Source organism: Plodia interpunctella, chromosome 13, assembly GCF_027563975.2.
Source record: "Plodia interpunctella isolate USDA-ARS_2022_Savannah chromosome 13, ilPloInte3.2, whole genome shotgun sequence".
Taxonomy (NCBI): Eukaryota; Metazoa; Arthropoda; class Insecta; order Lepidoptera; family Pyralidae; genus Plodia; species Plodia interpunctella.
Window position 1 is genome coordinate 752546 of NC_071306.1, and position 15211 is coordinate 767756.

The 15211-nt window shown below is 36.7% G+C and overlaps 3 protein-coding genes and 1 pseudogene across 3 annotated transcripts; all 4 read right to left on the minus strand.

Moving 5' to 3' along the window:
- Nucleotides 1–2083: 2083 nt before the first annotated feature.
- On the minus strand, nt 2084–4691 carry LOC128674916 (lipase 1-like). The gene has a single exon (XM_053753909.2). The coding sequence runs from the start codon at nt 3852–3854 to the stop codon at nt 2643–2645; it is 1212 nt and encodes a 403-aa protein (XP_053609884.1). The 5' UTR covers nt 3855–4691; the 3' UTR covers nt 2084–2642.
- Nucleotides 4692–5233: 542 nt separating this feature from the next.
- LOC128674917 (lipase 3-like) lies at nt 5234–6576 on the minus strand (annotated as a pseudogene).
- Nucleotides 6577–8588: 2012 nt separating this feature from the next.
- LOC128674865 (lipase member K-like) lies at nt 8589–11448 on the minus strand. Its single transcript, XM_053753832.2, has one exon. The coding sequence runs from the start codon at nt 10455–10457 to the stop codon at nt 9261–9263; it is 1197 nt and encodes a 398-aa protein (XP_053609807.1). The 5' UTR covers nt 10458–11448; the 3' UTR covers nt 8589–9260.
- A 606-nt stretch (nt 11449–12054) lies between these two features.
- LOC128674864 (lipase 1-like) lies at nt 12055–13895 on the minus strand. The gene has a single exon (XM_053753831.2). It carries the CDS (start codon nt 13464–13466, stop codon nt 12270–12272), a length of 1197 nt encoding a protein of 398 aa, XP_053609806.1. The 5' UTR covers nt 13467–13895; the 3' UTR covers nt 12055–12269.
- Nucleotides 13896–15211: the final 1316 nt, after the last annotated feature.

Genomic DNA, 15211 nt, shown 5'->3' on the forward strand with positions numbered 1-15211 from the left:
AGAGGAAGAGCGATCATTCGCGATTGATGAAATGATAATACCCTATAAGAGCAAAAAAGCAGGTAACAGAAGGCAGTACAATCCGAAGAAGCCCCACAAATGGGGCTTTAAATTTCAAGTTCGAGCCGGCACTTCTGGGATGGTTTATGACTTTTTTGCTTATGATGGGGCAAATACATTCAATAATGTTAAATTCTCAGACTGGGAAGAAGATTATCTTGGCGTCGGTGGTAAGACAGTTGTAAGGTTATGCCACACTATTTCCAATCCAGCTCTGTGTACAGTTTACTTTGATAACTGGTTCACTTCCTTAGAATTGCTTTATTACTTGCGTCACGAGCGGGGTATATTATCCTTAGGTACTATTAGAAAAGACAGACTACGGAATTGTCATCTAACAAGTGATAAGAATATGAAAAAGAAAGGTCGGGGAACTCACGAAGTTGTGTGCGATAATGCCAAAAGATTGGCAGTTACGAAGTGGGTAGATAATCAATGCATTCACATTGCAAGCTCTTTCTGTGCGCAAGATCCAATGACTACAATAGAAAGATTTGATAAAAAAATAAAAAAAAGAGTTTCAGTGGCCTGTCCAAATGTAATAAAAGTATACAATACCCACATGGGCGGTGTAGATATTGCTGACATGTTGACTGCATTATATAGAATACGCATGAAAACTAGGCGCTGGTATATGTCGATATTTGCCCAGATGCTAGACATTGCACTAAATAACAGCTGGTTATTGCATCGCCGTGATTGCAATCAACTTACTGACGAGAATAAACTGTCCCTAAAAAAATTTCGCATACAGACTGCTCTTGCACTCATCAAAACCGACACCAAATCTCAAATCCCAAGAGGGATTTTGGAACCTGGATCTGAAATGATCATGAAGCCTTTCCTACCTCGTCCTGTGCACGAGGCACGTCTTGATTGTTATGATCATTTTCCTATTTATACTTCACAGGGTCGATGTCGATTATGTAAGAATGGAAAGACTACAGTTTTCTGTTCGAAATGTGAACAGAGACTTTGTTTCACACCAAAAAAAAATTGTTTTCTATTATTTCACAAAAATAAGTGAAAATCACTTATTTTTTAAGTCTTTGTTTAAAGCTTTATTTTCAGAGAAAATTTGTTTTTATGACCATAAATGGTTAATTGAGTTTCTTATTATTTTAAACGATGCGTAATTTAGTTTTGATGTTGTTTTGAAGTTTTATTTTATAGACAAGGGTATTATACGTACGTCTATTAATTCCTAAATGGTAACTTGATCTCATTACTGCAATAATCTTTGATCTCAATTGTTATTATTAATATTGTTTGTTACGTTATTTTTTCATTAATTTAACTGCTGAACTGGCAATGTGCGTTCTATGTGACATGTATGATGGATACTAAGTTAGTAGAATAGTTGTCGATGTCACTTATATGTGACACCTGAAAAAATTATGAAAATACATTTTTATTCTTAAAATTTTATATTTTTTTTATTAATTGAACCCTAATAAGACTCCTTTTAAGAAAACACCTCTGAAAAATGTCGCAATTAATGACTGCCAATTTAAGGGTTAATACGTAGCATAACTAGCTAGGCAAAATCCTGAAACTTTAGTAAAAATTTTCGGTTTAAACGTAATTTAGTCATAGCCCAGGCGCGTAGTACAGTCAACAGCACAACGACCTACCCAAACTCATTGCAAACTCACCGATATTACCGCGCCATAGAAGTTCATGCGGGGTAACTTGATGTGCTGTTGACTGCATCACATCACTTCTTACACCCTTTAATCTTAAAATAGCAATGTTGTATAATTAGCATTGCTTTTTTAAATTAATAGGCGTATCTTACGTGGAATCGTAAAGTTACAATAATTCCTTGCAATCTACAGATGAGGCAATGCACCACTAGTTATCTATAGGCCGCTTTTTTGGCCCAGTCTAAAAATATCATTTTTTTTCTCATATAAGTACCCATGACTAGGATTTCCAAGGAGGATAACAAGAAAAGATCAAAGGAGGGACGTTTAGGCAGGCGGCCGGCTGTAAAATGACAGCCGAAGCCAGAAGGTACAAGTAAATTTTACGACAGCTTTATTTTTCGGATCAAGAGAGATTCTTAAGAGTTAGTACTCTTAATCATATCGACCGCACGGAAGTCAACTCAAATTCTTTGAAAATTCACCGCTATTGCGGCAATCTCAAACATCAAATTCACAATCCGTTGTTATTAACGTCATGAAATGTATTATTATAGGGCTTCGCTCTCGTGGGAATTTTGAAATAAAATGTAACCTATACGAATTTTTGATATCGGTTCGTTAGTTTCGCAGATTACCCGCCTCAAACATACAAACTCAAAAACGATTACCTAGGTATTTATAATTAAAGTATAGATTAGGAAATTACTTTCGTGATTAATAATTATTTACTTTAGAATATACTAGCGATCCGTCCAGGCTCGGGTAAAAACATACCTAGTAGTTACCTAAATTGTAAATATGTAAGGAAGAATAAGTTTGAATATTAGATTTAATCAACAATAAGTACCTACTGTGAAAATTGTTTACACGTTAGGACTCGTAGGAAAATACGGAGCGTACACACAGGTTGGCTTGGCATGCGGTTGACTGTACCTATTCTTCATTGTATTTGGCGAGGATTTCTTTCAGCAGAGGACCCAATATTTCTGGTATTAAGCTCCCGTATAAGTGATCCAAATGATTCCATAAAGGGTAGTCTATGACCTCTCGTTTGACGACATTAGGGAGTTGTGACTCCAGGATGCTCACGTCCTCAAGAGTGGAAACGAGGTCGTTGGCTCCACAGTACATGACCACGTCAAATGTCACTTTACTTAGGTTATACGGAGGAGGATTGACAGAGCCATATAATTCTAAATTCGTGTCATTTCCATAGTCATATTCAGCAAACTCCTTTCTATTCCCAAGCTGGGCCAAGTGTATCAAGGTCTTCCTCGATGTTCCAGCAGGGAAATGATTGAGCAACGTCGTTAGAAATTCCGGCTCCAATTGCAGCACATCAAAGCCAGCTCCTATGAATGTCAGAAAGGAACATATCTCATACCCTTTCTTTGGAATGGCGCAGATCTGTCGAGCTATCACGGTTGAATCCGAGTCATGACCGGCGTACTCTTGATAATTGATTTCTTTGGCCAGCACATCCAGCTCTGTCGCGAAGTTCATCGAAATACTGGACACACCTTTCATATTCTGTAAATACGCTATAGGAGCCAACGCTACCAGTACTTTTATTTTGTTATTGTACTCTGGTCTTTTGGATCCGAGCACGTAAAAAATTGTGTTACCTAGGGAGTGACCGACAGCGCTCAGTTGAGATTGGCCAGTTTTCTCCAGAACCAAATCTATTATTTCTGGAAGGTCGATAACACTCATTTCGTGGAAAGAGTAATTCCAGAAGCATTCATCCTTATCAGGGTTGAGTGTGACATGATTTCTGGAATATCTGTTGCCCCGATTGTTGCCCACCCAGACGTCATAACCTTCCTGCGCTAGCATCATTCCTATAGATCCCTCTTCTCTGATAATGTAACCGTCTGAGGAATCCAAAAGGCCATGCATCAGCAACACGGGTCTTGTAACATCTCCCGGTATCCGGAAAATACGAAGTATGTAGCCATCTGAAGTTGTTATATTGTACTCTTCACAGCGAAGACCGTTCTTTTCTGCAACTTCAGGAAAAGTTGGCAGCTGCGGCAATACTTTTTGTAACAATTTAGATTCATCGAACATGGGAAATTCAGCGCAAGCCACGGTCAGCAACAGCTTGACGATCAACACTGTAATATGCAACTTATAGAAAAACATTTTCAGTTATTTATTTCCACATAAGTGTAGCGGCAGGATCCAAAATTGTATCGGTGTTTTCTGTGCTGAAAATTGTTTATATGCTACATTTAGATACTATACGAACCATAGTAGGTGTTTGAACAAATGTTCAGCACATTGATAAATAATCTTTTAGGGTTCCTTGCAAGGTAAAATCAACCCTACTACTGATCACATTTTTACCAGACTTTTGTCATACCTACCTTCGTCAGGTAAACAATTGAAAATACCATGTAATTAGTAGGTATACGTGGAAACGTGAACGTAGGATGAATATAATATATGTGATAGACTGTATGATGAATGTAAAGGATTCCGTTCTTGCCCATCACGGATCATGGATCATTAAAAGTAAATGATATTTGCTTATTTGCACACATTTATGTACTTTGATATATAAATGTGTTTGAACAGTAGGTCTTAAATTGTATTATTTTTACGCTAATCCCAAATCGAAAATGGGAACAATAAAGTGTAGTGCCAGTACACATAATTGGCTGTATTATACATATATTCTTAGTAATTTAAATAATATTTGAACAATTATTTTATTGAACAATTAAATTCGCAGTTTTAATATTTCTTTGGTTCCGGCTTCACTCGAGTAGAAACATAATAAATTATACACCTAAACCTTCCACAGGAATCACACTATCTATTAGTGAAAACCGCAAGTAAATCCGTAAAGTAGTTTTTTATTTCATCGCGAACATACGGCATACAGACGCGGCAGAAATTCGCTCCAACTTCTATATCATACGAGTTCAAAGAAATTTACTATTTCTTATTTATTTAAATTTAGTAAGTAAATAATTAAGCCGAATCTCTGACCTCGGGCTTCACGGTGTCACAGCTCTGATTGAAACCGGGAGAGAGAGAGGAAGAGGGAGTTAGAAGTTACAAATCGGGTCCTTTCGAAGTCTATGGTACAAGTAAACTTTATGACAGTTTTATTTTTCTGATCAAAAGAGATCCTTAGGTAGCTACCAAATCATTAAGTAGGTACTCTGTCGGAGTACCTACCTATCAATTCCATGGTAACTACATCATATCGACCGCACATCAGTCAACCCAAATTCATTGAAAATTCACCGCTATTGCGGCCGCATAAAGTGCCTACATACCATTTTTTCTTTCAAATTTTGCTTTATAAACAATCATCCCATGTCTTTTCATGATTAAATCGGCCCTTCCAGGCTTCGCTCGGGTAAAACATAATAAATTATACTCCTAAACCTTCGTCGGTACACACACTATCTATTGGTGAGCACAGCATAAAAATCCGTGCAGTAGTTTTTAAGTTTAACGCTAACAAACAGAGATAGACGCGACAGAGCTTTGTTTTATAATATGTAAAGTTTGAATTAATATTTGATTTATTTTCAACCAAATTCAACAATAAGTACTGTGAAAATTGTTTATATGTTAGGACTCGTGGGAAAATACCGAGCGTACACACAGGTTGGCTTGGCATGCGGTTGACTGTACCTATTCTTCATTGTATTTGGCGAGGATTTCTTTCAGCAGAGGACCTAAAATTTGTGGCATCAATTTTCCGTATAAGGGATCCAAATGATTCCATAAAGGGTAGTCTATAACTTCTTTTTTGACAACATTAGGGAGTTGTGACTCCAGGATGCTCACGTCCTCAAGAGTAGACAGGAAGTCGTTGGCTCCACAGTACATGACCACGTCAAATGTCGCTTTACTTAGATTATACGGAGGAGGATTGACAGAGCCATATAATTCTAAATTCTTATCATTTCCATAGTCATATTCAGCAAACTCATTTCTAATCACAAGCTGAGCAAAGTGTATTAAGGCCTTCTTCGATGTTCCAGCAGGGAAATGATTTATTATAGTCCAAAGAAATTCCTGCTCCAACTGCAGCACATCGAAGCCAAGAGTCAAGAATGTCAGAGTGGTACATATGTCATATCCTTTGTCTGGAATGGAACAGATCTGTCGAACTATCATGGTTAAGTCTGAATCATGACCAAGCAACTCTTGATAATTGATTGCTTTGGTTAGATCAATTAGCTCTGGCGCGAACTTCACCACAACATTTAACAAACCTTTCATATTCTTAAAATACGCTATAGGAGCCAACGCTACCAGTAATTTCAATTTATTATTGTACTCCGGTCTTTTGGACTCCGAGCACGTAAAAAATTGTATTGCCTTCGGAGTGACCGACAGCGCTCAGTTGAGATTGGCCAGTTTTCTCCAGAATGAAATCTATTATTTCTGGGAGGTCGATAACGTCCATTTCGTGGAAGGAGTAATTCCAGAAGCTTTCATCTTTATCAGGGTTGAGTGTGACATGATTTCTGGAATATCTGTTGCCGCGATTGTTGCCCACCCAGACGTCATAACCTTCCTGCGCTAGCATCATTCCTATAGATCCCTCTTCTCTGATAATGTAACCGTCTGAGGAATCCAAGAGACCATGCATCAGCAACACGGGTCTTGTAACATCTCCCGGTATCCGGAAAATACGAAGTATGTAGCCATCTGAAGTTGTTATATTGTACTCTTCACAGCGAAGACCGTTCTTTTCTGCAACTTCAGGAAAAGTTGGCAATCGCGGTAATACTTTTTGTAACAATTTAGCTTCATCGAACATAGGAAATTCAGCGCAAGCCACGGGCAGCAACAGCTTGACGATCAACACTGTAATATGCAACTTATAGAAAAACATTTTCAGTTAGTTATTTCCACTGAAGTGCAGCGGCACGATCTAACATTTCATCGGCATTTTCTACACCGAAACCTGTTTATATGCTACATTTAGTTATGACATGAACTGCAGTAGGTATTTGAACAAATGTTCTGCTCATAGATAAATGTTTTTAGGGTCCCTTGCAAGGTAAAATCCAATCTGCTGGATCACATCGATGTCAGACTTTTGTCAGAATAGCGGAAAAGATCACTGTAGTTACATAAAACAGTAAATCTTTCAGTATGATCCATGAAACTATAAAATCTAGCTGAGCAGGTTCACTAGTAGATGTAGTGATTCATGGGGAAGGTTTAGTTTTATAATTTGTGTTAAAAACCTCAATAAATTATTAAATTACATAATATCTAGTTGAAATATGGTGATATTCGTCGACAAAATCTAGGTGCCTGGGAGTTTTCATCGAAGCTAGTACTTTCATATAACCCAGCTTTGCATTCACAATATTATGTATGTTATATACATATAAACCTTCCTCGTGAGTCACTCTATCTATTAAAACAAACCGCATATAAATCCGTACACATACGAACAGGCAGACAGCGGGAAGTGACTTGTACTATGTAACTAATGACAATAAAATATTCAGAAGGTAAGTACAACAATCTATAAAATTAAATTAAAGAGTTTGTATTATTAAAAAGACTTTATTTAAATTAGGGCAGTGTTTATGTCCTCAACAATTTGGGTTTAGAGCTGGCATTGGCATGGGGACTAGAGAAGTAATATTTGCCGTTAACAGCTTGGCCGAGCGAGCACTCGAACACCAACAAGATGTATATATGTATAATAAAAATTGACTACAACATTAGATATGCGGACGACACTGTGCTTATCGCGAGTTCCGAAACCGCTCCGACTACAAGCTCTTCTGGACGAAGTGGCAACTGTAGGCGAAGCCATAGGACTTCAATTAACGTTAATAAAACTAAGTTCATGGTTATAGCGAAAAACCTCTCGGCCGCTCCCAATATTATGCTTCGCGGAATAAAGGTTGAATGCGTACAGAAGTTTAGATATCTGGGCCGCTACATTACATCCACTTTAGACCACCAAGATGAAATAAAATGTAGGATTGGACAAGCCAAATCGGCTTTCTTCAAAATGACCAAAGTATTGTGTGACCCAAAAATGCCATTCCCATTGAGACATCACCTTATGAAATGTTATGTCTGGTCTATCCTGTTGCATGGCTGCGAGACATGGGTCCTTAGAAAAGTTAGCTGTGATCGACTACACGCCTTCGTGATGTGGTTGCTGCGCAGAATGTTCAAGATTCCGTGGACCAGTTTACATCCAATGTCAAAGTACTCCAACGAGCTAAGTGTCAACGCGAACTGATGACCACCATTCGGAGGAGGAAAGCTGGTTTCTTTGGCCACATACAAAGGGGACCCCAGTATTAATTTCTAAGACTGATTCTTGAAGGCAAAATCCCTGGCAAAAGACCTCCTGGCCGCCCTCGACGAAAGTGGTTTGATGATATAAAGGATTGGACGGGACTTAGATACAACCAACTGAAAATAGCGGCCCAAAGCCTGAGGTGAGGATTTCCGTATGCTGACCTCAAAACTTCAATTCGAAGATGGCACCCCATGATGATGAGGGCAGTGTATTTCAACGTTTATTTCAGTGGGTAAACTGTTAGGTGAACAAATGAGAATACCATTTATTAAGAAATTAAGTGACATACGGTCGGACAAACATGTAAGACGAATGAATGAATGAATTTAAATGGTTCCGTTCTTGCCTATAGCTCATGGAATAATAAAAATACATAATTATTTGCTAATTTTAATACACTTAAGTATGTATTTTAATAAATGTGTTTAAACAGTAGGTCTTGGAATTGTATTATTTTTACGTAATTGATATCCAAGTAATATTTAAATCGAAAATGACGGCAATAATATGCACACAATGCGTCACGCCATCAATAGTTAATGTATAAAGCAATTTCAATAACAAAACACTAAAGTTTTGTCACTATATTTGAATAATAAGTACTTTCCTGTATTATATTACTGTATGAATATGTGCATTGGTATATTAAAGTACTAACTATATATAAATGTTTTGTCAAGAGGAATTTTAAAAGAATGTACTCGTATCTTCTGATAATAAAATGGTTCTTTCTTGTGCAAACATTCCAGTTAAAATAACAGACAATTAAAAAATATGTAGGCAAAACGTACACGAGTTTTTCTTTGGGTAAAAAATAAAATGTATTTAACTGTATATGTATTCCATGGTTAAATTCATTCAGAAATTGGACCTTTTCACAACAAATATAAAATATAGTAATTTCTCAAAAATCTGCAAACTACTGGCATTTCGGAATAAACTATAAACAGTTAATCCTAAAAATCACGTTGCATGCACATCAATAACTTTGCTGATTATTTTTCGAACAACCGTATGATACACATACGCTGTGTTAAAGCCTAAAACGTCAATTAGTATAATTGGCAATTTATGTTTACATTAGTTGGATTTAAAAAAAAAATACTTTAAGAGGTAAAAACAAATTACCAACCGACCGTATAGTTTCAAGGTGACCACCCTTGCATCAACAATTTATTTGTGTGAAAAAGCAGCCTTCTTGTCACCAGGGGCAGGGGCGCTGGCAAACTATTGTTACTTATTTAAGAATACGTCCTAAGTAGTTTCAGTAATTTGGGGAACAAATACTTCGGCATATATTTACCAACGATATGGTCTATATGGTTCCACATAGGATAATTCACGACATTATATTCCACGACATGAGGCAGTTTCTTCTTCAAGAGCTCCACGTCTTCAGCCGTGGATAATAAGTCATTAGCTCCGAGAAATAAACCCACATTGAAAGTCACTTTAGTCAGGTTGTAGACTGGAGCATTCTTCGATCCATATACTTCCAAATTTTTCTCTGATCCGTAATCGAATTGAGCGAACACACCAGTCGTTCCAACTTGGGCGTAATGCATTAAATTTCTTCTAGAAGTCCCCGATGGAAAATTCCACAATAAAATTCGTGTAAAATCGTATTCCAACTGTTTAGGATCTGATCCAAAAACTGAAGAAATTGCTATCTCATTGCAGATTTCGTAGCCAACAGGACTACCGCAAAATTTGGCCAAAACTACTTTTAAATTTGAGTTGAATCCGAACACTTCATGGTAATTCATTGATTTTATCACTCTGTTCATCGCAAGGGCTAGTTTCATCGCGATCGGGAGAAGTCCTTTGGAGTGATGAAGGTACACTACAGAAGCTAAGGAAGCTAAGACACTAATTTTGCTATTGTACTCCGGTCTGGTTGAACCTAGCACGTAAAATATAGTTGTGCCTTCGGAATGGCCGACAGCGCTGAGTTTGGACGTCTCTGTGCTTGAGAGTATGAAGTCAATAATCGCTGGGAGGTCGAAGAACCCCATCTCATGAAAAGAGTAGTCCCAGAATTTTGCATCAGTGTCTGGATTAAGGAAGATGTGTCTGCGGGAATATCTGTTCCCTCGATTGTTGCCAGCCCAGACATCGAAACCTTCGCGAGCCAAGGTGATCGCCAACGAAGAATTTTGCCTCATGATATAATCGTCAGCCGAATCCAAAATCCCGTGCATCAACAGCACAGGCCTCTTCTTGTCTCCTGGGATTCTGAATAGTCCAAGGATGTACCCATCTGCTGTAGTCACATTATACACTTCACAATCGAAGCCGTTCTTTGACGCTATGTCGGCAAATGTTGGCGCTTTCGGCATTAATCTAATAAGAGTCTTTGAACTACCCAGCAACGGGGTGGTCTTAGCAGTTATTGGCACAAGAAACATTAGATAACAATACGTAATATTGATATTCATCTTTGGTGTATTTTATTTAAAATCATTGTGTCACAACATGGCAATGAGTCGTGTTTATATAGACACGTTTTGTTTTTCGATTTTATAAAATATATGTACCTAATTTCTGTTCGTTGGTTTACCCGTTTTGTATTATTTTTATTGAAAAAAATCGTTGCAGAGGCGGTCAAACATGTTTATAAAATAAAAGTATTTGGAAGATAACATTCGAACAACAAAAATGTTGCTACGATTTATAAAGTATCCTAACTAACTAAATACGAAAGTTTTTTAATTTTAAAAATTTAGTACGCGCATAGAATATAACCTGGAACAACAACTAGGGTACTTTTTACCCCGTAATTCCCAGGGAAGCCAAGCCCCGGGGCGCAGCTAGTTGTGTAATATACATTTTATAATTCAACATGAGCAAATACGTTTGGTTTCCATTATTTATTTACAATAATATATTTTTTACTTATATATACTTATAATAATGAAGCCTAGTGTCTCACTTATAAGTAATTGATGTCCTATTAATAACAAGGTACAAACATACAATTACGTAATAATAGTATCATAAAAAAATAACAAACAATACAGCTATACTAACAAAATAAAATGTTAAATTTCATTTAAAAAAATACTTTAACATAATCATTAGGCATGTCTTACGCTGAATAAGATATGCGATAGATGTATTTCTTTCTATATGTCCTCGGAATATGAACAATGCCCCATTGCTCCGTCACGTTGGCATCCGTGGATGGATCAACGGTGAACAAAACCTATAGAAATAACGGAGCTACAACGTCGTTGCAATAAAGTGATTGATATACCAATCTATGCTGGTCTGGGAGTGAAATTAGTCATTGAATTGAAATTACTGCCAATTCAGCCAGGCACGGTAGGTCATGTGAAACCTAATAACAATTTTAATTTGCCGCCCCCTACAATCTTACGCCCCGGGCCCAGCCTACTCTTACTGATAAATCCGGTACATCGGTCCATCAAAGTAAATGTTTTTCCTTGCGAGTCTTATTATGTAAACAACCATGTCTATATTTTATGATTTAACATGAATATAAATTAAACTTAAGCAAATCGCTTTCGTCGTTAATAAATGTGTTTTACTTTAGAATCATAGGTATAAACTCATTTATGATTTATTTTTATCAAAATTTATTAAGACTGTTAAGATTGTTAACATGTTAAGAAAATACAAAGTCTAGGTGAACTGCGAGCATCGGCTAATATAAAACATAGTAAAAAAATCTAGTTTTGTGGCAACAATAATAGCGTCCAGCGTTAGTCAAACAAAGCAGCGAACAAAAGTTGTTAATATGTAAATAACAGTATGACAAAGAACATTTTCGTATGTTTGTGACAATGAGTTTCTAAAACGAAATTTTACGTAATAGTTATGCTCGTTCTTATCGACGTTTATGGTTTATGTGTGTGTACGTTTGTTTTTACGTACGAAGTCAAGGGTAACTGTGCAACAATATTATAATTTATACACTTCCCCATTAGACATGTATTTTACTTCCTAACAACATAATATTAAAGCGTATTTTACATGCAAAATGTAAATCGTGGCATAAATTAATACATCAAATACAAGGCGATCATTATCTTTTAGTTATTTATTTAATACACAAATAAGGATTTAATTTTATCAATTTAATTATTTTCGTAATAAATAGAGTTTATACAATAAAATGTCAAATTTCCTATGGAGAAAAAGAAACAGAAAAATAAACTCAATTCGGTTTTTAGTTAGGATAGTTAATACTAGTCTTATGATAATTTACAGTAGAAAAGAAAATATGTTCACCCTTGTCCATAAGTACGCAATATTTTGATCACATGAGGAAACAAATGTAGCCTCATGTGTTTCGCCCAGATAAAGTCCATATGATTAAAGTATGGATAATCTAACACCTTATAGTCAACCAAGTTCGGTAGCTGTTTCCTCAAGATCTTCACGTCTTTCAACGTGGACAAGCGATCGTTCTTGCCCGATATCAACGCTACCTTCATTGTCACTTTACCTAAATCATATTTAGGTGGAACTATAGAGTTATATTTAGCTAAATTCTCAATGGTTCCGTAGTCGTAATATAAGAATTCCCGCTTCTGGGCCACTTGAAGAAGATGCTTAGCGTTTTTTCTAGATGTGCCTGTGGGATAGTGATTGAGGACGATACGCGCAAATTCTGGTTCGAATTCCGCCGGATCAGGACCAGCCAGAGGAAAGAATATACCTTCCACACACATTTTATATCCTTGCGGACCTTCTAAACAAAATAAATCTATTATTTTACGCACGGTTCCTGTATCCCCAAGTATTTCTTCCCTTCCAACCAATAATAATAACTCGTTTATGATTGGTCCTAATGCAACTACATCATTCACTGGAGGCATAACGTTATGTAAATAGCATATCGGTGCCAAAGCTATTAATACTCTAATCTTCTTATTATAATCAGGTCGAGCTGCTCCAAGCACGTAGAAAACTTGGTTCCCCTGAGAATGTCCTATAGCACTCAGTGAAACCATCTTCGTTTTGTCTAAAACGAAGTCTATCATCGCTGGAAGGTCGTAATATCCGATTTCATGGAAACTGAAGCTCCAAAAGGATTTGTCAGCATCTGGGTTTAGGGTTTCGTGTCTTCTGCCGTATCTGCTACCCCGGGCGTTTCCCACCCAAACATCATAGCCGTTTTTGTGTAAAATTGCTGTCAAAGAAGAATTCCCTCGTAGAATGAACGAATCAGCCGAGTCCAGAACGCCATGTATAACCAAAACTGGTGAACTTTTATTACCAGGGATGTGGAATAACTTCAGGATATATCCATCTTCGGTAGTCACATCGTAGATTGCACAATCCAGATCGTACTTTTTGGCCAATCCTGGGAAGTCCAAATATGCATCTCCAGGCAACACTAGGTCCGGCGGATGAGGCACCGTCTGCTGGACGTAACATTCTAACGCCACTAGTATTAGTATTGCGATTTTTTCCATCATGTTAACATGACGTGAGTGCTGACAATATACTAGCTCTTAGATTACACTTAGCCTTCACAACCGGTCTGTATGATGAACGTATCTATCGCAGATTTTCATTCATTTTACAGTTTCCAAGTTCAAAGTGTGTTTTATCGCTAAATGGCGTATGTTGAACTGGTTATACAACAATTTTTAAATACGTACTAATAAAGAGCTGAATAATTTGTACTAGTGCCAGGAACTGGTAGTCCGATTAAAATGAAATGGCTACATTCATGAGAAAAGTTTAATTCCCACTAGAGAGGCACAGCTACTAGACGATTGGTCAGTAAGCAGTATAATCGTCTGCTAAAAAAATCCTGTTTCCATTATTACTACACAACAGACATATTCACTAAAAACAATAACAAGCAACTATAAAATTAACAAGTACCTATAACATTTTATATGTTAGTAACAGTATCTAGGTATTTTAATGCCAAAATGCGAATTAATATTTGCACATGTTCTGAAAGACATTCAAGCCAGCCTCGGCCAGGGCCGTATTGACCATATCGGGGCCCCGAAATAATACTGTCCACCATTGTGGTTTGGGAACTTTTTGTTATTGCAAACAAATTTTATACGATTAATGATACGTAAATGGATTTGGTCAAAAAGTCTGATATTAAATGACACTACGTATGAAGTAGTGGGCGCTACTGGTGCACATCTCAATTTTTTATAAACAATTGTGCAGATAACATCGATGGCAGCAGGATACATCTGACGACCTCGGTGGCGCAGTGGTAAAATGCTTGCCTTTGAACCTGGCCCGCCTGCCTGGTCCCGGGTTCGATCCCCGGTCGGGTCATGATGGAAAATGATATTTTTCTGATTGGCCCGAGTTTTGGATATTTATCTATATATGTATATTTTATAAAATATAGTATCGTTGAGTTAGTATCCCATAACACAAGTCTATAACTTACTTTGGGGCTTGCTCAATCTATATGATTTGTCCTAGTATATTTATATTTATTTATTATATTTATAGTAGTTAATTCATAACCTGCACCAAAAAAACTTTGTATATTTACCAATTTACTCAAAATTATAGTATACTATATGTTGCCCGGGGGCTTCGCTCCCGTGGGAATTTCGGGATAAAAGGTACCCTATGTGTTATTCCAGGTTATTTTCTACCCGTGTACCAAATTTCATAACAATCGGCCCAGTAGATAATGCGTGAAGAGGTAACAAAAATCTTACTTTCGCATTTATAATATTAGTTGGGATTTACTAACTTACTCAAAATTTTAAGTTTTAAAACACACGTCCGGGGCCTCTAGTCGATGGATGTGGGGCCCTGAGTCAGTTGCCTACTATCCGGCTCTGCATACAAGACTATAGTGTATTCAAATTTAAATAATTGGGTTTACGAAAAAAAAAATATGTTTCTTATATCTGCTAAAGTTGTATTCGCTCTTGCAGACATTTTATATTTAAACAATTGCGCTCAATAATAAAATGTTCTTGACGTAATAACGTACCTTCGTATATTATTTAATATATAAGTATACCTACTTTATATTACGTATTTATATACTTTGTAATCTATTTTTGCGTCGGATAATTATAAATTGTAACAATGTGAGTAATGTGATTGTGTAGGAACTTAGTTTAGTTATTCTATTTAATGTGCTGAAAATTTACTTTTAACTGGACCACAGAATTAAAAGTAAATTATGTTTGAGTGGAATCTTGTAACTCAATTTTAAGCA

Excerpts from the sequence above, each read along its gene's own strand:
- LOC128674864 (XM_053753831.2), bottom strand. The coding sequence starts at position 13,466 with ATGATGGAAAAAATCGCAATACTAATACTAGTGGCGTTAGAATGTTAC.
- LOC128674916 (XM_053753909.2), bottom strand. The coding sequence starts at position 3,854 with ATGTTTTTCTATAAGTTGCATATTACAGTGTTGATCGTCAAGCTGTTG.
- LOC128674865 (XM_053753832.2), bottom strand. The coding sequence starts at position 10,457 with ATGAATATCAATATTACGTATTGTTATCTAATGTTTCTTGTGCCAATA.